General features: G+C 64.1%; 2 protein-coding genes across 5 annotated transcripts; one reads left to right on the top strand and one right to left on the bottom strand.

Annotated features, from left to right (window-relative positions):
• Nucleotides 1–332: 332 nt before the first annotated feature.
• Nucleotides 333–3,361, top strand: LOC109146329 (perilipin-3-like). Its single transcript, XM_039566052.1, has 8 exons — nucleotides 333–442; nucleotides 799–856; nucleotides 1,074–1,269; nucleotides 1,671–1,753; nucleotides 1,834–2,164; nucleotides 2,283–2,473; nucleotides 2,560–2,682; nucleotides 2,757–3,361. Exons 2-8 carry the CDS (start codon nucleotides 806–808, stop codon nucleotides 3,093–3,095), a joined length of 1,314 nt encoding a protein of 437 aa, XP_039421986.1. The 5' UTR covers nucleotides 333–442; nucleotides 799–805; the 3' UTR covers nucleotides 3,096–3,361.
• Nucleotides 3,362–4,152: 791 nt separating this feature from the next.
• On the bottom strand, nucleotides 4,153–13,255 carry HDGFL2 (HDGF like 2). 4 transcript variants are annotated; one of them, XM_039566366.1, is made up of 16 exons: nucleotides 13,113–13,255; nucleotides 11,404–11,480; nucleotides 11,192–11,330; nucleotides 9,390–9,569; nucleotides 8,901–9,017; nucleotides 8,747–8,818; nucleotides 8,365–8,506; nucleotides 8,075–8,150; nucleotides 7,710–7,995; nucleotides 6,929–7,023; nucleotides 6,478–6,548; nucleotides 6,053–6,123; nucleotides 5,790–5,891; nucleotides 5,482–5,695; nucleotides 4,729–4,852; nucleotides 4,153–4,538 (listed from the first exon to the last, which is right to left on the bottom strand). In XM_039566366.1, the coding sequence occupies exons 1-16, from the start codon at nucleotides 13,182–13,184 to the stop codon at nucleotides 4,448–4,450; spliced, it is 1,929 nt and encodes a 642-aa protein (XP_039422300.1). In that variant the 5' UTR covers nucleotides 13,185–13,255; the 3' UTR covers nucleotides 4,153–4,447. The 4 variants fall into 4 exon arrangements, with proteins under 4 accessions (XP_039422300.1, XP_039422301.1, XP_039422302.1 ...); XM_039566367.1 differs by having other exon boundaries at nucleotides 4,153–4,535; XM_039566368.1 differs by lacking the exons at nucleotides 11,192–11,330; nucleotides 11,404–11,480.
• Between the last annotated feature and the right edge of the window lie 205 nt (nucleotides 13,256–13,460).

Genomic DNA, 13,460 nt, shown 5'->3' with positions numbered 1-13,460 from the left:
TTGGGTCGGTGTAGACCGGTCCCGGGGGTGTCCGGTCCCCAGGGGGTGTCAATGCAGCCCAGTCCCGGGGGATCCGGTACCAGGGAGGGGGGGTCAGTGCAGCACCGACCGAGGAATGGGGTTCCAGGGCTCAGTGCAGCCCAGTCCCGGGGGATCCGGTGCTGGGCGGGGGACTCGGTGCAGGCCGTTCCCGGGGGTTGGGGATCCCGGACCCGGTCTCGGTCCCGGTCCCGGGGTTTGGCTGCCGTCCCGGCCCCGCGCTGCCTCGGGTCGCTGCTCCCGGTCCGCCCCGGGCCGGCCCCGCTGGGCGGCTCCGGTCACATGCGCTCGGGGCGGGCTCCGGGGTATAAAGGGCGGCGGGGAGGAGCGGGGCGAGCCCGGAGCCGACCTGCGCCCAGCCGAACCGAGCCCACCCGAACCGAACCGAGCCCAGCTGCCAGCGGTGAGCACGATCCGGGTCCGGTCCGCGATCCTGGTTCCGATCCCGACTGCGATCCCGGTTCCGATCGCAATCCCGGTTCCGATCGCGATCCCGGTCCTGGTCCCGATCGCAATTCCGGTCCCGGTGCCGGTCTCGGTCCCGGTGTCAATCCTGGTGCCGATTCTGATCCCGGTCCCAATCCCGCCTGTGATGCCGGTTGTGATCCCGGTCCCAGTCCCAGGGACCCCCCTGTCCCGCGTTTCTCCAACCGCGTGGGAGCTGCCCCGTTCCGGGGAGGGGTAACTTGGGATCCTCCCTTCGGGGAGGGGGGCTGGGGGGGTCTGACCCCACTCACGGTCACGTCCTGTGCCCCCCAGCCCCACCATGGCCACCAGCGAGCCCACGCCGGCGCAGCCCAAGGCAGAGGAGCAGCAGGTCAGTGCGGGCAAGGGGGGCGGTTCGGGGGGGATCCAGGGGGTCCCTGCTTGGAGACAGGGATCGGGGTTATCCCACCCTCCGATGACCTCGGAGAGCCATGGGAGCACCCCAAAACCATCCCTGGGGGGGTTGGAAGCGCACAGCACACCCCACTCCCTGTGAGATTTGGGGGCCCCTCACCCCCATGCTCACCCCGAGCACTTCTGGGCCCCAGAGCATCGGGACACGCGTGGCCAACCTGCCCCTGGTGAGCTCTGCCTACGACATGGTGTCCTCGGCCTACGCCTGCACCAAGGAGAGCCACCCGTACGTGCGCTCCGTCTGCGACGCCGCCGAGAAGGGGGTGAAGACGCTGACAGCAGCAGCAGTGAGCGGGGCCCAGCCCCTCCTCACCCGGCTGGAGCCCCAGAGTGAGTGCGGGGGGGACAGCACCCCACGGGGGCTGGGGGACCCCAAAACTGCTCTCACAGAGCTCTTGTGAGGCAGCAGGAGAGGGAGGACCTGGTTTCACATCTCCCGTTTGTATCACCAATGAATAAAGGGCTGGAGAAGCTGGAGGATGGGAGGGGAAACACTCCACGAGTTTTGGGGTACCCCAAAACCTGGCCTTAGCAGAGCTCTTGCAAGGCAGTGGGAGAGGGAGAAGCTCTTTCCTTATTTCTGTTTGTTCTACCAAAAAATACACCTGCAAAGGGCTGGGGAAGGTGGAGGCAGCAGCACCCCTTGAGGGCTGGGGTACCCCAAAACCTGGCCCTAGCAGAGCTCCTGCAAGGCAGCAGGGTGCTAAACCCACCTATTTTCACATCTCCAGTTTCCACTGCCAATGAATTTGCCTGCAAAGGGCTGGACAAGCTGGAGGAGAAGCTGCCCATCCTGCAGCAGCCCCCCGAGAAGGTACCGGGCAGGGCTGGGCTGGGGTGAGCAGCACGCTCGGGGTCCCCCAGTGCTTAACAGAGGTTTGTGTGTCCCCCCAGCTCATCTCGGACACCAAACTGCTGGTGACCTCCACGGTGACGGGGGCCAAGGATGCGCTGACCAACACCGTGGCCGGGGCCAAGGATGCAGTGACCAGCACTGTGGCCGGCGCCAAGGACGCGGTGACCAGCCGGGTGACCGGTGTGATGGACATGACCAAAGGGGCTGTGCAGGGCGGCATGGAGCTGACCAGGTCCGCGGTCAGCAGCGGCGTCAGCACCGTCATGGGCTCCAGTGTGGGCCAGATGGTGGCCAGCGGCGTGGGCTCCGTGCTGGGCAAGTCAGAGGAGCTGGTGGACCATTACCTGCCCATGACGGATGAGGAGCTGGGTGAGCAGCTGATCTCAACCCTCCAGAGAGGGGTGGGCAGAGTCTGGGCAGGGCGGGGGAGGCTCTGTGGGGTGGTGATGGTGGTGCTGGGACCCCCTGAGCAGCTCCTGTCCCGCAGCCAAGCTGGCCACGGCCGTGGAGGGCTTCGAGCCGGAGCAGCAGAGGCAGCAGCAGAGCTACTTCGTGCGCCTGGGCTCGCTCTCCACCAAGCTGCAGCACCGAGCGCTCCAGCACTCCCTGGGCAAACTGCAGAGCGCCCGCCAGAGCAGCCAGGACCTGCTGGCCCAGCTCCAGCGCACCCTCGACCTGGTAAGACCCAGCCCCGCAACCCCTGTGCCACCCTGGGGTGTCCCCCGGCAGTCCCCCCACCCAGCCAGGCTGTGCCTCTCTCCCAGGTGGAGCACCTTAGGCAAGGCATGGACCAGAGGCTGCAGGGAGGGCAGGAGAAGCTGCAGCAGCTGTGGCTGGAGTGGAGCAAGAAGCAGCCGGGTGGTGGCAAGGACCAGGCGCCACCGGAGGTAGGAGCAGGGCAGGAGGTCCCCGGGGTGACCCGGGGTGTCCCCCCGCCCTCACTCCCCGTGTCCCCCCACAGACGGTGGAGTCGGGCACGCTGACCATGCTGCAGGGCTTGACCCAGCAGCTCCAGAGCTCCTGCCAGCCCTTGGTGTCCAGCCTGCAGGGCCTCCCCGCCAGCATTCAGGACACGGCGGGGCAGGTCCGGCACAACGTGGAGGAGCTGAGGGCAGCGCTGGCCTCCGTCACCTCCCTGCAGGGTGTGACGGGCCCCGTGCTGGCCCGAGCCCGTGACCACGCCACCAAAGCCCGGCAGCTGATGGACGAGCTGGTGGAGCACGTGGCCTTCAACACCCCCCTGACGTGGCTGGTGGGACCCTTCTCCCCCTCGGGCCAGCGCCGGGTGGAGACAGAGTAGCCATTCTGGGCTGCTTCCCCTCCAAAAAAGCCTCATTAGGAGCCTTTGCTAACCCCCCCAGCCCCCCAAACCTTGTGCCTGCCTCTGTGGGGACCCTCCTGCCTGCCCCAGCTCCGTCCCTTGTCCCCTTGCTGGGGACCTGCAGTGATGTGCCTTGGCTGCCCCAAGTGCCTCTTGGGGGTCCCCCATGACCTCGGTGCCTTCAAACCCCTGGCCTTGTAGGGTCAAAACAGCACAAGAAACAATAAACTCTGGTTAGTTTTGCACTGGACTGAGATTTCTTTGGGGGTGTGGGGGAGGAACTGGGCTCTGGAGGAACAACCCCCACCCCAAGACCTGGGCACCCCCGTGTCCTGGGCCCCCATTCCCCAGACAGACCCCCCAGCCTGTCCCTGCCCCTGTGGGAGCAGGAGTGGGAGGAGAGGACCTGGCAGTGGGATCAGGAGTGGGGTGCTGGAGGGGGCCTCCCACTTCCCGGCAGTGGGGCAAGAGGCACTTGGGATTTTTTGGGCTTTATTTGGGTCTTGTTTATGGAGGGAGTGTGAAATGAGCCCTGGAAAAAGAAACCCCAAGTGTCCCCAGGGCAGAGTTACTGCAGCCTCCGAGGGGGGGTCGGGGCACAAAGAGGAGGCGGCGCCGGGTGGAGCCGGGAATTCTTTATTGGACACGGACAAAAGCTCCGGAGCGTTGCGAAAGAGCAAAGAAACCAACACTGAGCTGCTGCCCAGCACGGGCAGGAGGATGCCAGGGTCAGTCCCTCCCTGGCGCAGTTAGGAGAGAACACACCCTTTTTACTCTATTTTTACCCCAAAAAGTTGGTGCCCAGCCCTGCTGCCACCCCTGGGGCAGAGGGATCCGGCCCCAGCAGCTGCCTCTGGATGGAGAGAGGATCATGATGGTGGGGAAAGGGGCTTGGAGCAGCCCCTGAGTGCCTGATCCTGGTCAGAGGGAATTTGGGGACCCATGGGGTGTTTGCCAGCCCTGACCCTGGGCAGGGGGTTGGGGTCCTCCCCTTGTCCCAGCCAGCGATGCCTCAAGAAAGAGACACGGGGGTTCCTTGTGTTTTTCATTAGAAAACCCTTTATATTCATTTCATGTCGGTTGAAATCACAAGAAATTAGGTAGGAGGGAAAAAAACCAAAACAAAACAAAAAATTAAAAACAAAGAGGGGGACAAATACAGACACCAGCACAGCCCCCCCGCGGGTGGTGCCTCCGCAGGGACGGGACACGGGACAAGACCAAGGACATCGGCTACGGTGGGACTTAGTGAAGTGACTCGGGCAGGGGACGAGGCAGAGGCTGCTCTCCCTTCACAGCCTCTCCTCCTCCTCCAGGTGGGAGCTGCTTCCTCAGCTCTCCTCCTCCTCCTCCTCCTCATCCACAGCCTCTGACTCCCCGCGAGCTCGCTCCAGCCCGGCCTTGGGATAGTCCTGGACGCTGCTGGGGGAGGGCAGGGGCAGGCAGAGCTCAGCCCCCCCTGCCCCTCTGCCTCCCCTGGTCCCTCTCCCACATCCCAGCTCTTTCCCAAGCTGGGAGAACCCTTTCACAACCCACGGGACGCCCCCAAATCATCCCTGCAGAGCCCAGTGGTCAGGGGGGCTCCGGCCCCCAGCCCTGCCCCCACACTCACTTGTTGTGGGGCTCCTCTGTGGACGCCTCCAGCTCCCCGGCTCCCGGCCCTTGGCTCTTGTCCTTCTCCTCTGTGCCCTCTGACTTTTGGGACAGGGATTCACCATTCACAGGACCTGACAGGTCTGAAGGGAAGAGAGAGAGGCTCAGGCTCTTGGATCCCCTCATCCATCCCAACCCTCGTGGGCTGAGGATCCATGGCCACAGGTTGTCCCTGGTCCTGAGGGGACCCCAGGCCTGGCCTGACCCCCACAGCTGCAACCCCAAAACCTCCATCCCCCCAGCCCAGAGGCACCATCAGGGTGGATTTTCCCTGTCAGTTCCTCTGGGAAGGCTCTTGCAGCATCACTGGGACGGCCCCAGGCAGGGACCTGGCTCTGAGGGTGGAAGATCCCAGTCACCACTCCCTGTGCAAGAGCCTGAGCCAGTGTCCAAGGACATCTCCACATTCCTTTGTGCCTGGACCAGAGCTCAGGCTGGCAGGGAGGAGCCGTCCTGGGGCAAAAACCAGCGCGGAGGCCCTCAGAGCCCGGGCGTGGGGCTCGAGGTTTGCCCTCTGCCCTCGCTGCATTCCACATCCAGCCCTTTCCCACTCCTGGCACTCCAGCAAAGCAGGGCTGGAGCTGCTGATCCCTCCACCTCCCCATGTCCCGTGTCTCCAGCAGGACGGGCCATGCCCTAAGGAGGGGACTGTGACGTGCCCAGACAAGGCCGGAACAGTCCCGGGACGTTCAGGGATGCTCAGGAATGTTACCAGCATTTGTCTCCTCTTCCCCCTTCTCATTCCGTGTCTCCGCTCCTGACAGCTTCTCCTGGCCCTTCTCTGCCTCCCCCTTGTCCTTCTCAGGCCCGGCTTTGTTGGCTTTCTGGATGGATTCCATCTTTGGTCCCAGCACACGCGACTTCAACCGGGTGTAGACTTCGGCCGCTTTTTCCATCACGTCCTTGTTGGCTTTGTAGCGCCGGATCTGCCCCGGGGAGCAGGAGGAGGGACCCCCTTAGAGCTGGGGGACCAGGCAGGCTCCCCACTCACCCCAGGGAGGGCTCAGCCCTCTGCTCTACCTTCTTGAGCGTGGCCACCACATCCGTGTGCTTCTGGAGGATGTGGGAAGTGACCTGGAGCGTGCCCAGCTCCTCGAGTGCGTTCAGACACCGCTTGATGTCCTGCACGGAGGGCACCAGGATCAGGAGCTGCCCTGGGGGCACCTGGGGCCTCCCAGCACCCCCAGAGGGAGGAGGAGGAGGAGGAGGAGCATTCCTGGGTATCACAGCCAGGCAAGGACGAGCAGGGCTGTCCCAGGCCAGGCCGCAGTGTTGGCACTCACCGGGTTATCCACCTTCAGCGCAAACTTGATCTCACTGTGAAGTTTCTGGAGTTTCTCTTCCACTGTGGGCTCTAGAACAGAGATGGAGACACAGGCCGAGGTGTCAGGGCACCAGCAGAGCCCAGAGCCCTGCCCAGAGCCTAGGATCTGCCCTGGAGACTGGGATCACTCCCAGGCAGGGGTCTGTGTCCTCCTGCACATCCGGAGTTGAGCACAGTCCTGGGAATGTCTCTGGAGAGGATGGGTTGGGGCGTGCCAAGATGGGGAGGGAATGTCAGGGAAGTGATCCTGGGATCACAGCAGTACTGGGAAAGACCCTGGCACAACCTCACTGATCCCTCCCTGTCCCAGGGAGGGGGCAACCAACCCTGGAGCCCTCCCCTCCCTCTCCTCCCCTCTGTGATGGGAAGCAGTGGCTCTCTCACCCTTTTTCTTTTCCATCCTCCTCTCGGGGATTGGGTCGGATTTCTTCCGGCCTCGTTCCACTTTCAGGGGTCTGTGGGAAGGGAAGGAAAGAGGGGAATGGTTGGGGTGAACCCCCTGCTCACACTGGGCTAACAAGGGGGATGGCACCAGCTGGAGCATCCCAAGACCCCTCCACCCTGGTGGCAGCTCCCCTGTGCCCCAGCTTCCCCGCAATGCAGACAGGAAAGGCCCCAGGAGACAGAAAACACCACAGAATGCCATCCTGGTAACCCCCAACAGCTCCTCCAGCCCCTTCAGCTCAGGAGGAGGGAAGGAACAAGCCCAGCCCCTCTGCAGGTGCTGCAGCCCCACGAGCCCCATCCCCACCCCGGGGTGCCAGGGCTGGAGCCACGCAGGAACAGCCCCATTCCCAGGAGGAAAGGGAGGGAGGGGAGAGGTGGAGATGCTGACTTGTTCCGTGGCTTCTCCTCTGCTCGGCCCCTCTTCTCCTTCTGATTTGGTTTCCTTGACAACTCCGAGGGCTGTTTCTTTGCCGGCTTCTTTACCTTGGAGGAGAGAACAATGCAGGGAGAGCGGCAGAGCCCTCCCCGCTGCGGCGCAGACAGAGCCACGGCCACGCCACACTGGTACCCACAGCCGCCCCACGGCCACCCCCACAGCCCAGGGGCACCCCAGTCACCCCACACCAGAGCACGTGGTCACTCCATGGCACATGGGGACCCCACCGTCACCCTACTGTCATGGCACACGGTCACCCCATGGCACACGGTCACCCCACACGCTCCCAAAGGCTCCAGGGGGACAGTGGGCAAACCCCACGACTGTGGTGGAAGGGCATCTTGGAAATCATGGAATGGTTTGGGGTGGGAGGGACCCTAAAGCTCATCCCGTCCCACCCCTGCCATGGCCAGGGACACCTCCCACCGTCCCAGGCTGCTCCCAGCCCCAGTGTCCAGCCTGGCCTTGGACACTGCAGCCACAGCTGCTCTGGGCACCCTGTGCCAGATGTGAGGCCCACAGTGGGATGAGGCATCCTGGGCCAGGGGAAGAGCTCCCACTCCAAGGCACGGATATGCCATGGACACAACCCTTCCCAACATCGTGTGGGCAGCCACAGGGTAACCCAATTCCAAGAGGGCAGGTCCCTTCCACACCTGGAGGTCCCTGCTGGCCTGACAGGGAGGTGACAGGCTGTCCATGCACCCACAGCTCCCCACAGCTCCACACTCACCTCCTTCTCCTGCTCCAGCTCAGAGTCCGAGGAGGACGGGGCCTTGGCCCGGCCTCTCCGGCCCTTTTTGGCCATTTCATCCTCGGCGCTGCTGTCTGAGTCCGAGTGCACCTCCTCGCCCTTCTCTGCCTTCTCCTTCCTCTTCTCCTTCTCCTCCTTCTCCTGCTCCCGGAGCCGACGGATCTCCTCCTCCTGCTCCCTCTTCCTCTTCTCCTCCAGCTCCCGCCGCCGCTCCTCGTCCCGCCTCTTCCACTCACTGATGCGATCCACGTCGCTGTCGCTGTCACTGCGAGGACAGGGCAGGCTCAGACCCCTGCGTGACCCCCAGGCCAGCCCAAGGGTGACAGTGTCCCAGCTGACCTCACCTGTCACTGCTGGAGCTGCTGGGGACACGCTCTGGCTTTGGCTTCCTGCCCCGGGGCTTGGGAGGGGGTTTCTCAGCTGCAAGACAACGGGGACACGTTTAGCAGGAGCCCTGGAGGTCCCTCTGTTAAAACAGCCCCGAACTGTGGAGGCAGAGGGGTTCTGGAATGTGCCCACAATTCGGGATGGGACCCCAGAGCCTTGGGAATGCCCGAGCTCCCACGCTCGCGTCCTGAGGTGGTGGCAGGAGCAGGAGCAGGAGCAGCAGCAGCAGGAGCTGTCCTGGGGGTACCTGGTTTGCGGCCTCGTGGTGCCTTTTTCACCGACACATCCGAGTCCGAGTCCGAGTCTGACTTGGTCATGTCCACGGTGGTGTTTCCCATCTCCAGATCCGAGTCCACTTTGGAGTCGGAGTCAGAGCCAGACTCCACTTTCTGCAGGCAGAGAGCAGGGCTGGGATGGAGGGTGGCAGTGGGGTGGCACTGCTCCAGTCCCAGCAGTGCCCCCAAACCCAGCAGCGCCCAAATCCCAGCATCCCAAGCCCCAGCAGGTCGCCAAGGGACCTGTGAGGTCCCTCTGGGTGCTCCAGCCCAGGGCACAGCCCTGCCATCCCTGCTCCCCCCTCCCCACAGCGCAGACCCCGACCCCTCTCCAGCCTCCCTCAGATCCTTTACCTTCTTCTTCCTCCCCGCTGCCGGCATCCTCCGCGGAGCCCGGGCCACCGGCTTCTTTTCAGGGGTGAAGTCCTGGAGGAAAACAGAAATACGAGGCAATGTGGAAGAGTGGCACCATAGTATCAAGCCAGTCAGGTTCCCCAAATCCTCTCACCTGGTCACTGTTTTTTTCCGACTCGGAAGACGTTTCTGAGTTCTCCTCTTCTGTGACAGAGGGGCTGCCCTGATCCAGGTCACTGGAGGATTTCCGAGGCCGTTTCGTCACTGGCATCTGGCAAGGGAGAGGTGACAAGATGAGAGAAGCCCACTACTTTTCCTCCCACCCTGGAAAGCAAATGCTTCCCAGGAAGGGTTTTCTCCAAATTTTCCCAACCAGCCCTGCAACAGCTGCACTCAGATCTGCAGCTCTGGATTCTCCTCCAGGCTGCAAACCCCACCAAGACTGGCCATTCCCTTACCCCACAGGCATCATGAGACAGCTGTGAGACCCCCAAAACCATGCTGAGCCCCATTTCCCACCAGAGGATCCAGAGGGAGTTGGTTTCTCCACCACCTCCTGCCATAGTGGGCTTGAGGAAAGCTCTGTGGTGGAGCGACGGTGTCCCCTGGCCGGGCCACCCTCCCGTCCCCAGCCCACACTCACTTTCATGGCCAAGGATTTCCTCTTGAGCCCGCTGTGGTCACTGCCTCGATCCGAGTCCTCATCACTGTCCACCTTCTCCGTGGGGACCGTGGCCATGGCAGAGTCATCCTCGTCGTCCCCGGCATCGCTCCCCGCCATGGGGTCGTTCTCGGGGACGTCGCTGTCAGAGGAGCTCGCGGGCTAAAGGCAGCAGGAGGACAGCAGGGTTAGGGGAGCCTGTGGTGTGTTTGGGGCGGGCAGGAGAGGAGGGAGAGGGGGCACCAAGGGTGGGGAGCGAAGGAGGGCAGAGCTGGGCGTGCAGAGCAGCGCAGGGCAGCCTCCCCTCCCAGCACGGATCCCTCCGGAGCGGCTCCGGACACCAGCCCTTCCTCGGGAACGCTGCACCCCTTCCCACAGCCCCTCACACACCACTCTGAGAGCGCCAGTGACACATTCCCGGGATGCTGCTGCTTCCTGCCCTCTGCCCCCCATCCTCACGCTCTGCCAAAATCCCTGGAGCAGCGTGGAGCCGGGAGCAGAGCCCAGCCCCACTCTGCCCTAACGGCGCCAGACAAGCCAGGGTGGCTGGGTTCAGCCTCTCCTTCTGCCTCCACTTGGATCAGGCCTCTTCCCGTCCTCTTCGCACACCCTCTCCGTGTGAACGGTCCACACAAGGAGTCCGGGTGGCCACCGTGCTCTTCCCAGGTGGGATCTCCCGTGTCCTGCTTCCTGAAGGTCTCTTTGTTTCTCCAGTCCATCAGGAGGTTCCTCACAGCCCAGCTTCATCTTCTGGGCTGCTCCTTTGTGTGTGGCAGCACTGACATTCCTAGAGCCAGGATTCTTGCAGCTGCTGGAAAGCCTCTCCTCACCCTTGGCTTCACTCACGTCTCAAAGCCAAGGAAACTTCAGAGTCTTCTCCTGCTCCTTTCGCCCACAGGATGCAGTGGGTGTTGCTGAACCCTCAGCCTCGCTGGGTCCCTCATCCCTGATGGGAGTTCCCAGCGGATTCCTGGCCATGGCAGGTGCTGCTTCCCTCACCACCACCAACCTCCAGGTTTTCAAGCACCTCCGCAGCCTCACCTTACCCTACAGCCACCGTTTTGGGTGGACCATTTCCCTACCCCTGCCCCTCAAACCACATCCTCACTGCTGCCCCAGCCATGGCATGGCCCGGGGGGCTCATTCCCTGCACCTGCCGACCTCCAGGGACCACCTTGACATTGTCGCTCACCCTACAAACCTTCCCCTGCCTCTTCAGCTTATGAAGCCGACGCCTCCTGGGATGATCTTCACACAATAAATTGGATCCCAATTAAGGTCATGAGATGCCCCCGCGAGCAGCTGACAAAGAGCCATCCCCCGGCATGGCCTGCTCCGAATCCCGCTGGAGGGCTCGGGAACCTCGGGAATGGATGGAGAAGGGGGCCTCCCAACAGTCCACAAGCAGATCCAGGAGCCAGGGATGAGCAAGCCTCAAGTTCTTGCTCTGACAACAAAAGCTCCGCGATTTTGGGCAAGCGGCACAAAGCACGACCCCGTTTCCACTGCAACAACGGGGCACAAGCATCTTCCTCCAGAGCAAGTGGGAACTTCCAGCACTCCTGGAAGCCCGAGGGAAAGCCCTCCATGGAGGAAGATGAGGAGAGAGGACTCCCTGAGAAAGGGAGAAGGCAGGGAAGGAGAGGGGAGCTAATTCCACCCCAAGGAAGCCAAGCTGGAAGCTGGAAGCAATCGGCACGGCAGCGAGGAGAAGCAGAGACAGGAGGAGTGACTCGGGGGGACAGAGGGGCCGCTGCCCCCTCCCCTGCCCAGCCCACACTCACCGCAGGGGCACTGTAACTGGCGTGGGGGTTGTTCTGGATTTCCCACAAGCCCTCGTTGAAGCCTTTTCTCTTGTTTGGTTTTCCGTATTTGTCTTTATATTTTTCATAAGGGAACAGATCTTTAGGGCCCAAGAAGGCGCTGGAGAGAGACAAAGCAGAGGTCAGGCCGGAGCAGAGGCAGAGCCCAGCGGGGGGAGCGAGGCAGCGCTTACGTCTCGTGGGTGCCGAAGAAGAAGATGGGGTACTTGTTCGGGGGGGGTTTCACAGCGCCATCCGCGATGTCATCGATCTGAAAGGAAACCCAAAGCACGAGGAGGTCAGAGACAGCGGTGACACGTCCTCAGCCCCGGCAAGCGGCGTCGGGTCCGGCACCCGCTTGGAGCCAAGCGCGGCAGGAAAGCACCCGGACGGGGCCCTGGCTACGGATCCGAGTCCCTGTGGGATCTCTACCAGAGTAACGGGAAGGATCCGGCACCGAGGTCTTGTGGGCAACGTGGGCCTTGTGCTACTCCCCCGGGATCCATGGCCGGGATCCCAGCAGCGCGGGCGGGGGGGCGATGGCTGAGCGGCCGCAGGGTCCTTCCTGGCTGGAGCCTGGCCGCAGGAAAAGCCCCGCTGCCGGCCGGACACCCCGTCTTCTGTGCTCCAGGCAGTCTGGGCCGCAGGCAGGGGGAGCCTCGGGGTGTGCAGGGGGTGCTGGGGAGGTCTTCGGGGCGGGGGGACCCTTCCCCAAAAAGCAAGCGAGCTAAAGCAGAGGGGCTGTCCCGGCAGGAGCGGCAATCCCAGATCTCACGGCGAGGTGCAGCCAAGCGGCGTCGACTCCGGCCCCCTGAGCTCCCCGATCCCACACGGTTCCACCTGCCAGTCTCTTCCCATCCAGGGGCGGTGGATGAACCTGCTACACCCTCGGCTGCTCCCGGGGACCCCGCAGAGCCCCCGAGCACCCCCAGCTGAGCACATCCCAAAGCAGCTCCCGCTCTCCAGCAGCACCGCGGCACGACACTGTCACCCGGCCGGTGGCACCAGCTGTCCCCCTCCCCGCGCACTCCAGCATCCCAAATAACTCCCCCAAAGAGCAGCAGCACCCGCTGATCCCGCACCGTGAGCGCTCACAGCAGCCCCCCAGCCATGTCACACCCAGAGTGTCCCCTCGCTGTCCCCAACAAGGGACAGAGCCCCAGGCCCCCCCAGGGCAGGATCCCGTCCCAGTACCGAGCTCCTGTCCTGACATGAGCTCCCATACGGGATCTCTGAGCCAGGGCTGGACCCTCATCCCAGGACAGGGGCTGATATGGGGTCCCCCATTCCAGTACGGGACACCCCATTCCAGTCCTGGGCCCCCATCCCAGTAGAGGTGCTGGAATGGGACCTCCCAGCCCAGAATGGGACACCCCACACTGGTACTGGGCCCCATCCCAGTACAGGACATCCCAATCCAGTACGGGCGCTGGGATGCGACCCCACAATCCAGTCTGTGTGCTGGGACAGGTCCCTCATGCCAGCACCGGACCACACTCCATGAAAGATACCGATATGGGTCCCTCACCCCGAATGGGACACCCGTCCCCGCACCGGGTTCCCATCCCGGTACCGACCCTCCTATCGCGGTACAGGCACCGTTACAGCATCTCCACCCTGGTACAGGGCGTCCCATCCCGGTACGGGTCCCGTTACGGCATCTCCATCCCGGTACGTGTTCCCACGTCGGTACCGTGCCCCCATCCCGGTACGGGATCCCCATCCCGGTACAGGTACCGTTATGGCATCTCCATCCCGGCAGGGGCCTCCGGTCCGGGGTCAGGGGGTCGGTACGAGTCCTTATCCCGTCTCCAGTCCCCCCTCCCGATCCCGCCCCCATCCCGGTCCGGGACCCCCGCCCCCTCCCGGTCCGTCCCCCCGCGGCGCGGCCCCGCGGTCTCACCCGGGCCGGCCAGTGCGGGTAGCCCTTCATCTTGGCGAAGACGAGGTCCCCGGGTTTGAAGCTGTGTGGCATGGCGGCACCGGGGGCGCGGCGGGCGCGGGGGCACCGGGCGCGGGCAGGCCCAGCCCAGGCCCGCGGCAGCACCGGGCAGGCGGCGGGGGCGGCCCGCACCGCACGGCACGCAGGATGTCCCGCCCCCGGCCCGCGGCCGCCGCCGCGCACTGGCTCCGCCGCACGTCGCCTCAGCCGTCCTCGACCAATAGGAGCGAGGCGGCGGCGCGGCGGGATAACGGGATTGGGCCGCGCCCGCCGGAGGCGCCGAAGCGGGGGGCGCTGGGGGCGGGGCCC

Source organism: Corvus cornix, chromosome 28 (assembly GCF_000738735.6).
Source record: "Corvus cornix cornix isolate S_Up_H32 chromosome 28, ASM73873v5, whole genome shotgun sequence".
NCBI classification, from domain to species: Eukaryota; Metazoa; Chordata; class Aves; order Passeriformes; family Corvidae; genus Corvus; species Corvus cornix.
The sequence above is the reverse complement of the archived record's forward strand: the minus strand, read 5'-3'. Positions and strand labels throughout refer to the sequence as shown.

Excerpts from the sequence above, each read along its gene's own strand:
- HDGFL2 (XM_039566366.1), bottom strand. The coding sequence starts at position 13,184 with ATGCCACACAGCTTCAAACCCGGGGACCTCGTCTTCGCCAAGATGAAG. Across the intron at positions 9,018-9,389 it reads GGAAATCCTTGGCCATGAAA|ATGCCAGTGACGAAACGGCC; the intron begins GTGAGTGTGGGC and ends CTCCCTTGCCAG. Across the intron at positions 7,024-7,709 it reads AGCTGGAGCAGGAGAAGGAG|GTAAAGAAGCCGGCAAAGAA; the intron begins GTGAGTGTGGAG and ends CTCTCCTCCAAG.
- LOC109146329 (XM_039566052.1), top strand. The coding sequence starts at position 806 with ATGGCCACCAGCGAGCCCACGCCGGCGCAGCCCAAGGCAGAGGAGCAG. Across the intron at positions 857-1,073 it reads CCAAGGCAGAGGAGCAGCAG|AGCATCGGGACACGCGTGGC; the intron begins GTCAGTGCGGGC and ends TCTGGGCCCCAG. Across the intron at positions 1,754-1,833 it reads TGCAGCAGCCCCCCGAGAAG|CTCATCTCGGACACCAAACT; the intron begins GTACCGGGCAGG and ends GTGTCCCCCCAG.